The 14,857-nt window shown below is 46.2% G+C and overlaps 1 protein-coding gene across 1 annotated transcript in view; it reads right to left on the bottom strand.

Moving 5' to 3' along the window:
* Positions 1 to 12,549, bottom strand: part of PSMD5 (proteasome 26S subunit, non-ATPase 5) — a 63,795-nt gene extending 51,246 nt beyond the window's left edge. The window contains exons 1-3 of the mRNA XM_078641881.1: positions 12,325 to 12,549; positions 3,948 to 4,092; positions 770 to 883 (exon numbers count right to left, since the gene is read on the bottom strand). Of these exons, the coding sequence (XP_078498007.1) occupies positions 770 to 883; positions 3,948 to 4,092; positions 12,325 to 12,509 (444 nt within the window). The 5' untranslated portion in view covers positions 12,510 to 12,549. The remainder of the gene's footprint in view (positions 1 to 769; positions 884 to 3,947; positions 4,093 to 12,324) is intronic.
* Positions 12,550 to 14,857: the final 2,308 nt, after the last annotated feature.

Raw genomic sequence — 14,857 nt, 5'->3', positions numbered from 1 at the left:
GTAGGAGATAGCCACGGGTTATGGCAGAGGCGGAGAGTACAAATACTCAGACTTTAAATATTAGCGGAGACGTCCCCAAGCCCAGCTTGTGGTTTGCAATGTAGGAATTTCAGCTGGAGTACTCGTGAGCCCAAGCGGGAGAATAGTGTAAAGGGGATAAGGGCGGGCCGGATTGTTTTCAGGTTTTAGAAACTGCAATCGCGTATCAGGTTGATACCAAAAATAATTAAAATGTGTCTGTGCCACCAAATAATATGTTATGCATTTATGCTCCAACCTCCCCCCCCCCACCATCCCTCCTCCAGAGCCCCTCACAGTGGGAGTAACCGTATGTGATCTTACACGTCTCTGTGTTTAGATCTGAACAGCTCGCCAGTGAATGTAATAGTGACCTGCAACATACAAACAAATTCAAACTCGAACAACCTGAGATCCCAACCCACCGCCCCGCTCCCACATCAGATAACCACCCAATCTGTATCCGGTGAATCCCAACTTTTAAAAAAATAAGAAATTACAAAGAATAGGAGATCTCCCGGAAAGGGGGGGGGGGTTATAACGCCACTTAACATGATAACAATGGTACATAAATTTGCATGTAACTGTGTTCATATTCCTAGACATTACTTTGAGACAACATCTGTCACACCAGCTATCAGTAGGTTTTTTTCTAGTGTATCGTAAATTAAAATACAAGCTATTCTTGCAAAGAAAGTGTTGCTCTACTAGCATGTAATAAAAATTTGAGATGCAAGTAATTCCTACTTACCTCTTTCGCTACTGATATCTTCTCACCGCCAATACAATGAATAATTTGTCTTAGCAATTCAACATTGCTAAATATCTCTACAATGGCTTCAGAACTCGCGACAATACGTCCAACCTAAAAACAGAATTGTAACAGTTAAACAGTAATTGAGTCTGACATTTAAACAATCATGGTGTTAAAAGAGCTGAAAGCAGCCTTGCTTTTGCGGAGAGGGAATGCATCCCTACCTGCTCTCAAGTTGTGCTCGGTTATCAAAGCTGTACAAAAATAACAGTATTTTCTGGTTCCAACATGGACTAGACTTCTCTGGGGTTTCCTGCACAATAGTTTTCACCCAGCCATGGGTGACCAAGTACAGACAAACCCAGGGGCCACTAACGCTCCTTCGGGTCATCAACTCAACTTCAACATTAGAGGGCACGTCCCTTAGCATTATGCAAATATGGGAATACAAGTTGGCACCCACTACTATAAAATATGTACTTTGCACATTAATTATTAATAGTGCAGAAGAAGCGGCTTTGACTGCATAGTGTAAATACTCAGAACCTCCACAATGAAAACAAGATTTTTCAAGAGGGGGACATTTTCCAAAGCAAACAAGGATTGGGACATGCTGAAGAATAAAAAAGTAAACATTTTTGGGATTATAATGCTGCTCTCTGGGGCCCCTTGATCACCAATGCTTTCAACAGCTCTCTAAATATACACAACCACGTTCCTGGAAACTCTCAACCATCGTTTCTGTTTTCAAAAAAGGTGATTGCATGTCCCCCAAAGTGTTATAGACCAATTTCTTTAATAGACCGCACAGTTAAAACTATTGGCTGAGTGACTTACAGCTGAATGGAATCAAGAGCATGACATCCTCTCTCCCTTCCAATTTGGGTTTTGTCCAGGGCTAGGTAGCAGTGATTGAATCTGAGTTTAATAGTTAATTAGTACATCTTTGTCAAGTGCTGCCCCCTCCGCCTGGCCTTTATATACCCCTCAACAGCATTCAACTCCATTACTAGATCCAAAGTGTGGTTGAGGCTGATGGATATGGGTGTGGAGGTATCTTTGCTAAACTTCATGTACAATGTACATACTGATCTGGCAGTGAAAGTTCGGGTGAGTCTAAATGGTGAAATGTCCCCTGAATTTAGCCTTGAGCACGAGTTGGCCAAGACTGTATTTTGGTCACCTTACTTTTTATCTTATATATTAACGGTCTCTGCTCGTATCTGACATCTTCCCTGGTGGACACTCCCAGAATTGCGACACTAAGGTGCCAGCATTGCTCTATGCTGACAAAGTGGTCCTTTTGGCTCGGACCCTTATAGCTCTGCAGGTACTGGTGGACCGTTTCATCCAATTTATGGGTATTCTCTACCTGGTTACTACCTATGGCAAATCTCGGATTATGGCCTTCTGGGCTAGGCAAAACTGATATTCGTAGGCGTGTTAAGGGACAGTCTTTGTGCAATGTAAAATATTATTGTTATTGGACTGTTTTCTGGCTCATGAAAGCTTCAGTTGTCAAGTTCATGTCTCAAGCTTAGCAGGTCAGCTAGAGCAATATTTAATCTCCCTAATGCGAGAGGCAAAGGACCATTTCACTGGTTGCAAAAGTATATAAAGTACAATGTGTCCGGGCCGCTACGTACGGACGGGGATTTGGGGTTACTACAAGAACTCCCCTCTCAAGCAAGAGGAAAACTGCATACGTCAGAGGCTTTTACATCTCCAGCCGACTGCATCTAGTTACATTATCCACGCAGAGTTAAACCAGTGCCTCAATGAAGACAGGGTTCAACTTGCCCCACTTGTACTGTGGGTTAGCGTGTGGGTCAACCGGTAAACAAAACTTTGTAGGGATGTCGTCTGGATAAAGGGCGTGCTACCCCTGGTTGAGTAATATCTTTAAAACATTCAAGGCGTTGGGGTTGGCCTCTGTTCAAGTTACCCAAAAGTATAAAGAAAGAACACAAAGTCGAGATAGAGAGTCTCTTTCAGGAATTTTGTGTATAGAGAAGATTGCAAGCGAAGTTGGCGAAAAGTGAAGTGTTTGTTTATTATAGACAACTTACTAGTGTTGGGTCTGCCTTTTATCTTTCACTAGATTTGACACAATGGGAGTCGTCTCTCCTCTTATGTTTTAGAGCAGGCGCGTCATGGTGGCTATTGAGTATTGGAATCCAAACTGACCCCCCCGGGGGGTTGGGGGGGGGAGAGAGCACCTCCACTTTGCTCTTTCTACGGGGTTTCTGAGTAGTCGTTTTTGCATTAGTTGTTTTTCAGCATTCATTTTAGTTATCCTCGCAGTCTGTTCCTCATACCTCTCTTAAAATCACCTGGCCTTGTAGATGTATTGATGCTTTGTATCATCTGCAAATATTGAATACATCTGCTATTTGTTTTAGGGTGTGCTCCTTCTTTAAAGCCGCAGTTTGAGCCATGAAAACAATGGAGAGGTAATTACCCTTATTTGATTAGTGCTGATGAAACATTGACATAATGCACATTTTATACTTCGTTTTACTTTTATTTTAATTCCGTTTTAAACCAGCCTATATACATTTTTAATATGCACTCTGAAATTCATAGAAGTGTTATTAATTACAGAAATCATATGTGTACGAAATGTTTTTGGACGATTTGGTGGTTTCTAATTTTCCCTACTGAGCATCAGTGCGGAGTAAGATTTTGCTCTTATTAATTGCTGTATTGTGATTATTTTCTTTTATAATTGTATCGTATTTAAACATGTATTTTATGGCCTCATCTGGTCAGATAAAAATTCTTAGAGACGGAGGTTAAAAAAAAGTTAGCAGTTGAAGTCTAGAGGAGGGATATAAGATCCATAATGCTCTGGGCAGGTCGTATAGCATGAGAGTAAGCACAAAGAATGGTCCTGAAAGTTACTTTCAAGAATAATTTTAAATTTATAAATCCATTGAATTTGAATAACTTACCCTCACACTCCAAACAAAAAACAAACAATTAATTTCAAATGTACTAAAGAATCTATTGCATGTCAACTGGTAAGCCCCTCTGAATCAATGATTTCAGATTTGCTACAGATTGCAACGCCGCTGATTTCTTACCCAAATGCAACACGGTTTAGAGTCACTATCTGCATAATGCAAAATTGAGAAGGGATAACATTCTTTTTGCGAATTAATGTCCTCCATACCTGGGATACCGTGAGTATTTTCACTGTGTCGTCTGGATGATAAAGTCCCCTTTGAAGTTCTTCTTTAAAATTCTGTGCCACGAAAACCGGCTCCAAGGCCTCAAGGAGTCGTTCCAAAACAGACACACACAAAGCAATCTGTTCCCTGAAGACAAAAGAGAAGAGCACAGTGAAAATAAAAACAAAACAGTGAAAAAAAACATATTGTAGTACTAAAATGTGTTGTGCATTAAAGCGTGCTCAAAACAAACATTAATCTGCTTTGATTTGGAGCACATTTCATTTACGTTGTCTACAATAGGACATCTTAAATGAGGATGTCAACTTGTGGGTTTTGTCACCATTTGGGCATCGTCTACCTACATTCCCTTATAGACAGAGATAACTTAAAAACCCCTTTCTCTGCCTCACTGTTGAAAGAAAGTATCACTCGCCACCTAATTTGTAATAGTCTTGCGGTTACCTGAGTGACTGTTTTGATGATACTTGTTGTTCTTTGGTTTAAGTATCATGTACAGTGTTTTGGTGTTCAGGGATGGAAGTTTGGGAGTTGAAGGACTTTAGCACGTGAAACCTGCTACTCTTCATCATCAACTGATGTATTCTTTGCTACCCTCATTTTTTAATCTGCTTGGTTTCTTTTCTGGAACATTGTCCACCACTTCACAGCTGTCTGCAGGTGGGAGTCCACTCCACCCACACAGTTGTATTCACACTGGTGCCAGGGTCCTTGCTGAGCACTGTGGCAATGTGAGCCCCGGCAACTTCTATTCACAGCTCGTGGTGGAAGAGGAATGCAGATATTGTACAGATGCAATATGCATGGGGACAAAAATGACATTTTTAGACAGGATAATACATGTCAAACACCTCGACCCAATGGGAGCATGAATCTATACACAAATAAGTAGCTTGTGCTGTTACCTTCTAGTTGCAGGGAAATAAGGAGAGCAGTCACAAGACTAAGCAAGTAAAAAGCATGATATTTGGCAAGACCTATGCGGTACAGTGGCTCAGACTTTACTCGTAAAGGTTGAGATGGAGATGCTGACAAGTTGCAGCAGGACAGCTGCAACCCAGCGCCTTGAGACCCTCACGGGTGAGTATCACGCTTTAAAAGCCCCTGACTGATTGATTGATTGATTGATATGTAACTGGAAAATCTGCACTGGAACCTTTGCCTTTCTCCCCACTCCCCCCCCATCCCCTTCCCCCCCTATCGCCCCCCTCCTCCCCCAGCAGCACCAAGACCTCGTTGAAACAGTGTTTTGGCATTTAGAATGCAGTATCGGGGCGTTATACATTTTATTATTTGAATTGTGTTAGAGCATTTTCTTTATACCACGAATATAAACCACATCATGGGGGACGGATGCACTGACCAGTAGCTGGTAGCTGTGTTGAGATCATTAAGAGGAAATCAGGCACCGGGTTGCTGCTCTGCCTACGTTTTGGCTGAATTCTGGAGAGGCTGCCACGGAACAGGAACAGTGGAAAGGTGGTTTGAAATTCATTATTGAGAAGTTAGTTTTAAGTTGGTAAAAAGAAAGAAAGATGGTGTTGCTGACATACTGTTTCGGTGGAATGAACATCTTCTCTGTATGCAATTAACCACAGACTGGGGGAGATCTGGATTAATTTGATATAGCTACCAACATGGTAGAAGACAAGTAGTCTCATCAGAATAAAAAGCGGAGAAAGGTCAATAACAATGACTGGTCAAATAGATGCATGTTAGGTGATGGTCGTCACATGCAAATATCAAATATCAAAAGTAGGAGCAAATAACAATAGATTTATAAAACTAAATGAGAAAGGGTGAAGCTGGAGACCATGAGGCATATGAAGGTACGGAGAAAGTGGGAAATGATCACAATCGATGGATCTAAAGCACATGGGATAAACAGTACTGGTAAAAAGGTAAGGGCAAACCAGGAGACCCTATATGGTCGGTGAATATAGTCAGAATGGGTAGTAATGTCTTGTTACTTACCGGTAATATTCATAAGCCCGATTAGGGTCCTCTTCGTTCCAGTCCTTACATAGTGAGGCAGTCCTGCCTCCAACCAGCCAATCAAAACGCTTAGAAAAACAAAAACCAAAAGGTCATATAAACTTCTACCACCCACCGTCATTCCTGTTATCAACAAGTCCCAGACACAAACACAGCGGGAGGGAGGGAGGGAAGGGGCTGGGACGAGGAGGACCCTAATCGGGGTAATGACGATTACCAGTAAGTAATAAGACATTACCCCCTCATGGGTCCTCCTCGTTCCATCCTTACATAGTGGGGAACTCACAAGCAGAGAACCAGGAAGAAAAAACGCAGGACACCCGGGATCCATGCAAAAAGTACAAAACTTTAATCAAACAAATGATCAACAAACAGCAGCGTTCAGAACGTCAACAGCAAAACTTAAAGCAGATGCATTTAAAACATCAAGTCGATAATGCCGAACAAACGTGTGATGGGACTGCCAAGTGGCCACTCTACAAACCTCCTGGATAGAGACCCTGCCGCCTCAGCCCAGGAAGCGGACAAAGAACGTGTCGAACAACCCTGCACAGGGCTTGAAAAATTCGCTCTACCGCTCACATATGCGAGCTAAATTTAACGAGGCTAGCTTTTTTTTTAGGTCATACTCGCCATTTCTGGGGAGTAGGAAGACAAACTAACTTTTGTCCTCTGTCTGTGAAAACTGAGCAAATGTGACAAGATAACAAGATTTAAAGGCATTTTTATTGCTCACAAAGTTAATGAGCAATAAAGATGCTTTTAAATCTTGTTATCTTGTCACATTTGCTCCGCTATTAGAGACGGAGGTCAAGTAGATTGAGTTAGGTCGAGGACATTTTTCAAGGTACTAGTCCTGCAGGACTAGTACCATTTTTGGGATTTTTCGAGCCCTGATGCACCCGAGACGGAGGAGGCAGACCCACAGACTTAAAGAACTGGCAGACCACCAAATGCACACATCGACTGATCGTAGAACCTTCTTCCACTTAGCCACACCCCCACAGGAGACAAACAGGGCAGGAGAATGCCGAAACACCAACGAACGCTGGAGGTAAATCTGCAGAGCCCTTCGAACATCTAAAGAAGAAGGAACAAGGGAATCCCCCTCCAGCCCTTCGAACATCTAAAGAAGAAGGAACAAGGGAATCCCCCTCCGTAGGCAAATCAGGAAGTATCACCTCCAGCTGCAAATGGAACTTGGAAGAAACCTTAGGCAGAAAAGCCGGATCAACCCGCAAAACAACCCTATCCTGCAGGAACAGCAAATAAGGAAAAGAAATGAGCAACGCACCCAACCGACGAGCGGAGGTGATGGCCAGCAAAAAAGCCACCTTAGCGGACAACCACAACAAGTTGACCTCCAACAAAGGCTCAAAAGGGGGCAACTCCAGACCCCACAAAACAGTAGGCAAATCCCAAGAAGGCATGATCACAGGAGAGACCGGACAACGAAGCCTAAAGCTCAGAAGAAGCAGACTAACCAAAGGGGTAACAACCTCCAAGGAAGGCCCCGGACCCCGACACGCACGAACCGCCGCCCATTCAGCAGACAATGTGGAAGGGGAAAGGTCCTTCAAAAAACCAACCCGGAGAAAATCCAGCACAGAAGCAGGATCCCAAGCACAGGATCCACACCATGCGAAGAACACCAAGAGACAAAAGAGCCCCAATGTCGACCATAGCATTTAAGGGTCGAAGGCCGACGCAACAACTAGATGTCACGGGCCACGACAGAAGAACAGCCCGAAGACTCAAACGTCACCCGCTCAAGAGCCAGGCCGTCAGTTGCAAACGATGAAGACAAGGCAGAGACAAGAGCGGAAACTGAAGAGGAGCCGAAACCAAAGGAAGCCGGACCAACTGGCCCACTCCAACCCCAACAGGAGAGGAAACCAAAGGTGGCGAGGCCAGAAGGGCGCAATCAACAGGACCGACACCCTTTCCCCCCGAATCTTCTACAGCACCCTCGGGAGGAGGGGAATAGGAGGGAAGGCATACAGAAGGCCAGGGAATCGAAAGAGCATCCACTGCCCAAGCCTGAGGAAACAACACCTCCAAACAAAACCTGGGGAGAAGAGCGTTGTGAGGGGGGGCAAAGTGATCGATCTAGGGAGTCCTGAACGGAAGACAAAGGTTCTGGAATAGAAAAACAGAGAGATGGTACAGAACAGAGGATGGAAGGCTGCGGCTCAAAGCGTCCGCATGAAAATTTAACTGCCCCAGAATGTACACAGCTCTCAATGCCAACAGGTGAGATTCCGCCAACAGGTGAGATTTCGCCAAAGCACAAATCATGGAGGCCAGCAGATTCAGAGACACTTACTTGGTGTCCCTCCTGACGGTTCAAGTAACAACGAGCCACCTGATTGTCGGTACGAACCAACAGATTCGTTCTGTGGAGATGAACCTTAAAGAACTGCACCGCCTCCCGCCAACTCCCGCCAGTTCGAGGAACAAGAGCTGCCCCTCCGGGACCACTGACCCTTGGCGTCCAAGAACCCCAACGTGGCCCCCCAACCCCAAAGACTGGCATCTGTTGTTAACAAAAGGGGAGGACGAAGACAAAACTGCACCTCCTTCTCCAGATTGGGAGTGTAAAACCACCAGTCCAAGTCCTGAACCAGAGCAGGAGAGAGAAGAAGCAGAGTCTCGTAATCTGCCCAGGAGTAGTCCCATAAAGCCAACAGATGAGTCATCAAGGGCTTGAGATGTAGGCAAGCCAAGTAACCACAGCAGTGGTGGCAGTAATCAAACCCCTGAACCCGCAGCCAAACACGAGCAGGGGCAGGACTCAACAGATCCAGTAACAGAGTTAGCAGGGAAAGGATCCGAACAGGAGGGAGAAACATCGCCCCCAGAGAGGTGTCAAACAGACCCCTGATGAACTGAAGTCTCTGAAAAGGATCCAGATGTGACTTGGCCAGATTTAACTTGAACCCCAGAACCTGGACCATGGTCAACGTAGCCTCCACCGCCAGAAGAACCTTACGAAAGGAGGAAGCAGAGATCAAACAATCATCAATATAGGGAAACACGGAGAAACCCTGATGCTGCAAAACCCCCACAGCAGCAGCCAATACCTTGGTAAAAGTCCTGGGAGCAGTGGAGAGGCCGAACGGCAAAACTTTAAACTGGAAATGCATCCCCTGAACAGCAAACCTCAGGAACCGCTGACTGGCAGGATGGTCTGGAACATGGAAATAGGCGTCTTACAAGTCCAGTGAAGCCAAGAAAATGGCCCTCCTGGATGAGGGAAATGACGGACTGCAAGGTGACCATCCGAAAATGATCCAACCGCACCAATTGTTCAAAGTTCGGAGATTCAGAATCGGGCGGAAGGAACCATCCGGCTTTGAGACCAGAAACAGATGGGAATAGAACCCCAGGTCCACTTCCTCAACTGGAACTGGTACAATAGACCCCTTTGTCAACAACATGGTGACGTCAGACAACATGGCAGACCGGCTTACGGGGTCTCTTGACAACGGGGTAATTTGAAAGTAATCCAGGGGGGGGGGGGGGGGGCGGATGGGAATCTGATAACCCAACCTGATGACAGACAAGACCCACTGGTCGGAAATCAGAACTGACCAACGGACCAGAAACAAACTGAGCAGAGCCCCTACAACGGCATAGTCACTTATGTCACGCACCAGTGGAATGTTGCAGCTGAGGCCGGGATTTATAATGGAACGCGGCCCTCGACCACGAAAGGACTGAGAAGACAAAGCCCCCTGAAACCCCTGCTTATGAAAAAAGGATTTCTTCTTAGGCACAGGCTGAAAAGGCTTCAACATTTTCTTCTCCTCTGCAGAACGCTGCACCATTGCATTCAAATAGTCCCCAAAGAGACGGGCCCTCAAAAGGCAGCTTATGAACCAAGGCCTTCTGAGCAGCTTCAAGAGGCCAAGACTTGGTCCAGAGAGACCTCCTACCAGCCACCGCCGCCCCGGCAGCCGATGAGAAGGCCCACAAGGAATCAAGTCACATCCGCGAGGAATAGTGCCAAGACCTCCATCTGAGCCAACACAGGAGTAGGGTCCCCTTGATCCTGGAAATAGTCAAAACAACTTCTCAAAATCCTTCAGAGGGACCTGTAAGGCATAGGCAGCATAAGTGCTAGCACGCACCCCAAAATGAGTAGCCGTATTAGAACGCTTGAGAGCAGACTCCAGCTTCCGCTCCACTGGGACCGCGAAGGAAGCCTCCTCCGATGACAAAGACCAAGACGAAGTAGAAGCCATAGAGGACAAAAGAGAATTGACCTTGGGAACCGGAGGAAACTGGGTGTCAAAGTCCGCCAGACTATACAGCTTCCCCAGAAAGCGAGGAATACCCTGCTCATCAACCTCAAGCCATTCTTTAGTCATTATATCCTTCAGGACAGCTTGGAAGGGAAGGTCATCCACTACAGAGGAACTATACTGGGAGTAAAACCCCTCATCCGATAATGATTTAGGGTCAAAACCCATCCGATAATGATTTAGGGTCAAAACCGAGCACCTGCCTAATATGGACCAGCATGTCCGAAAAAACCTTGCCCTGGACGTACTTGCCCCTAGGTGAATTGTCCATATCCTCCTCATCATCATCCTTGGACTTTTTCACCGCATGCTCCAGCAGCCCAGACTGGACAGCAGAATTGATCAATTCCTGCAAATCAGCCCTAGAAATCTGCAAAATGTCATCCTATACAGGTCCGGGACATTATGCTGCTTGGACACTGCCTTTGCAGGCACCGGAGAGAAAGCACTTTCACTCATGGCCAGAGAAAAAAAGAAGTAAACCACACAAAAAACTCCAAACACACAAAAAGGAAGTGCCCAGCAACTCCCATGAGATACTGCCCCCAATTAACTAATTCTTGTGACGTGAGACTTGAACATCAGGAAAAGGGCAGCCCTGCAGACTCCACCCACAGCCACATACACACAACATGGCCGTGGGGGCCAGACGCTGCCTGAAACCCCCAGCGACGGAACAACCCGGGCCAGGACATCAGGAAAGCTACCCGCCCCAGCCCAGCCCATGCGCGGGGAGCCTCCAGACCCAGGAGCGTGGCCAACTGGAGCACCGGTATGGCCGCGCAGAGACAAATAAAGTCAGAATAAACAGTACATTTTCAAGACCAAACAGTTTTCAAAAACTCACGGCACCGCAACACATCTTGCAACAACCGGAAACAGCAACAGGATTCACAGACCGCCGTCAGAGCAAGAAAAAACAGGCATGGCAGTGGTTGGGAGGGGTTTATATGACCTTTGGTTATTGTTTCTCTTAGAGTTTTGATTGGCTGGTTGGAGGCAGGACTGCCTCACTATGTAAGGACTGGGACGAGTAGGACCCATGAGGGGATAATAGAGCAAAAAGTCTTCATCTGCTCCCATGTTTCTGGACTGCTGTCATGTTTCTGTGACACACCGTAAGGTATCAGTTTAGCCTCTACATCCTACACCAAGGTGATGTCTTGTGTATCAAAGACTTTACTTGCAATCTGATGTAGGTCAGACAAGTAAGGTAATTTTCTGTGATAACATGGTCTGGTTAAATGCCGTGCCACTTTGTGACAGGATAATTATGCAAATCAATATGTTTGAAACCTGAGAAATTCTGCCTCTTTTTGGTCAGAGAATGTTGGAAGCACCTAGCTGAACATGTAACCATGCCTCCTCCTCCATTTAACTTTGGTTGAGCTATCTCGAGGAGACTTTTGAATTGAGTATCTCATCCTCTCCCAATGATTTGTCCCCAGTGAACAGTTCATTTGTTGCCATGTGCAGCGGGGTTGACCTGGCTCTTTTACCCCAACAACTATGGTGTGCTTTCCATTAGGGGCAGCCCACTGTACATGTTGAATACTGGGCTCCTCCTCGCCCCTCCAGATTGGACTCTGCCTTATACTTGCAGAAATATCAATGGCCAAGTCGATGTGTGAGTAGCTCAACCAGTCTGACTGCTTTTTTGGCATTTGGAACTTTGAGTGCTGTTTTTATAATGGCGTATAAAGCATTATAAATTCCCAACATACAAAAAACTGGACTAGCAGAGATAGTTAAATGGAACCGGCAATCTTAAGATCTTTCCACTAGGGCTATCGCTGGGTGTAATACTTGTATGCCTTATGCACAAGGTCTGATGGTTAAGTAGTACTAGGAAGTGCCATCCCCTTCATTTCTCCTGTGTTTGGTGGTGCGTACGTAATGTAAGGTAACGTAGATTTGTAGAGCGCTGCTTGCCACCCTGGGAGTATCCAGGCGCTCTAGGAAGGTGCACGAAGAAAAGGCTACGGTGTCCTCGTCTCGTATACAGGTGCTGAGGGGCGTGTTTCGTTTTACTCTGGGTCTCAGGAAGGTCTCATACCTGTCATCCCCATTGAGCAGGTTGAACAGGCCCCTGAGCCGCAGCCCCGGCACCCGCTCTCTCAGGGTGCTCATGGGCAGCGCCAGCACCGCCGTCTTGAGCATCTTCAGTGACTCGACGGGCTCCTCCAGTAAGGGGAGCTCGGCCACCAGCCGCTCCAGCTCCAGCTCCGGTGAAGCCGCCATCTTCAGATGGGAGTCTCTCGCCTCGCATGAACTCCTGAGCCCCACCTTCGTCATGAAAAGGGATGACGGACTATAATGTTAGCCCTTGACCCGGTTCGTGCTAAATTGGCAGCCATGTTTGAAATGCAAAGATTATCATTCATTACACGAGAGCTATAGGGATAAGTTTACTTCCAGCATTTAAAGCATTACAAAACCCTTGCAAAACATTGTTGTATAAACTGGTATGGCTAGTTGATTCCCCATACGTGTATAATTTCGCTGCTGCTCTTTCATGTACATAAACCAGGGACAATGGAATTATGCGGCAGAGGAGGACCAAATTATTCAGCAGATTTGAACAAATTACGCAGCAAGAAAAGCCAAATTATGTGGCATAATGCAGCACCTTTTGTGATAGTATTATTTCATTATTTTGTCATTTTTACAACTGGCAATAGTGTCTGGGAATAGTGCTCACCTTATTGGTAACAATATAACATCAAAACACACTAATGAGCAAATTAAATAATTTAAGATGAACAAACTTTGTGAAAAGCGTTCCACTGTGCAGAAACCCAAGTCACCATATTGTTTTGTAACTTTTGATCCGAATGAACCAGAGACAACATAGTGAGAGTACTAGGGCTGCGAGCTAGCCAGACCAAATCCACAACTCTGCCGATAATATCACGCTGTGTAAATCGTTTTTTTAAGGACTTTTAAACTGTATTGTAACGATGCAGGCACACTATAAAGATGACTCTGGAGCCAGGCTGTCTTAACTCTTAACTTTATTATATGTTTCCAAAGAGCGCCGAGCCTCTGCTCCCTGCGCTGTCTCTCTCCGCTCTCCTTCGCGCCTCTCGCGCTCCTGGCACGCCCAATACGTGCGCATCCAATCCTGGCCGCCCGCACGTCACGTCGCCGACGTGCCGTGCATCAACTAGACTGTCTCTACATATCTCCCTTTTTTCCACACAACCATAATCAACTTACTGTCCGTCGCTCAAATCAAAGTCTCTGAATCTCGCTGGTCTCACCACCACTCTACCACTCCGAGTCTGTCTTACCGGGGTGGTGTTGTTCTCTTCCTCGCCGTGCCTATTCCTGTTACCGTCAGTCTCATCGGCTCTTATCTCCTGCTCAGTGTTCCTTGCTTCTCCTTGTCGTTGTTCTCCTTCTCTGAGTGTGACTTCGGTTCCCTGATGTTCCTGGTTCTCCCTCTCACTCCCATCTATTTCTCCGCCGGCTCTTCCACAGTCCCAAGCGAGTATCTTATTGCACCTGGCCATGCGGTCTTGTGACCATATGTTACCGTCACTCAGCCTGGCCGCTCTGCCCTTGATTTCCCTCACCTGCATGGGCTTGCTGTATTTGCTCTCTCCCTTTCTTTGTAAGGTGGGCAACTTCACTCTCACCCATTCTCCTTCTTTGAGTTCTGTGTCTCTCACGTTTCTCCTTGCATTGTAGTGTCTTGTGTATACTGCCTGAGCTTTCTCTATGTTGGCTCGCACCACCGCAGGGGACCATTCACTCACTATGGTCTTTTCCTTCCATACCCGGTTGTCCTGGGTGAATGGTTCTCGACCACGTAACAGCTGGAAGGGGCTATATCCTGTGCTTGTGGGAGTGATCCTGTATGCCCATAACATGTGCCATATGTCCTTCTCCCAGTCTTTGTTGTCCGAGATGGCTGCTTGGATTGACCCCATCACCACCCTGTTGAAGCGTTCAACTTGGCCGTTTCCTGCCGGGTGGTAAATGGATGTGTGCTTCGCCAAGATGCCGTTCCTTTTCAGGAAGTGGTCCCATTTTTCCGATCGGAACTGGGGCCCATTATCACTGAGGATGGATTTGGGTATGCCCTCCCTCACAAAAGTGTCTGCCAGAAACTTCACTATTGTTTCCGTGTCCATGGCTTCCTCAATCATGACTTCTGGCCATTTCGAGAATTTATCAATGAGGACACACACATACTTCTGGACTCCTTGGGTGTCTAGGATAGGGCCTAGGATGTCAACTGACAGCTCTTCCCATGGGTTCCTGGGTGTTTCAAATGTTCCCAACGCTGGACGCAGGGGTTTGATTGTCTTGTCTGCACCTTGACACCTCGCACATTCCCTTACGTGCCGTTCTGCTCTTATGTCCATTCCTGGCCACCAATAGTCTTGCTTAGATCTCAGTTTGAGTTTCCCGATGCCCAAGTGCCCTTCATGTAGCATATCCAGCAGTCTGGGTATGATGCTCGTGGGAGGAATGACTTTCTCACCTCTGTATACAAAAGTCCCTTGATTGTCCAGGGAGAGTTCCTCCCTCACTTCGAAATATGGATTGAGTTCTCTCCGGACGTGTTTCTTTTCCGGCCA

Source organism: Lissotriton helveticus, chromosome 5_1, assembly GCF_964261635.1.
Source record: "Lissotriton helveticus chromosome 5_1, aLisHel1.1, whole genome shotgun sequence".
Taxonomy (NCBI): domain Eukaryota; kingdom Metazoa; phylum Chordata; class Amphibia; order Caudata; family Salamandridae; genus Lissotriton; species Lissotriton helveticus.
This window is presented reverse-complemented; position numbering and strand designations above follow the sequence as displayed.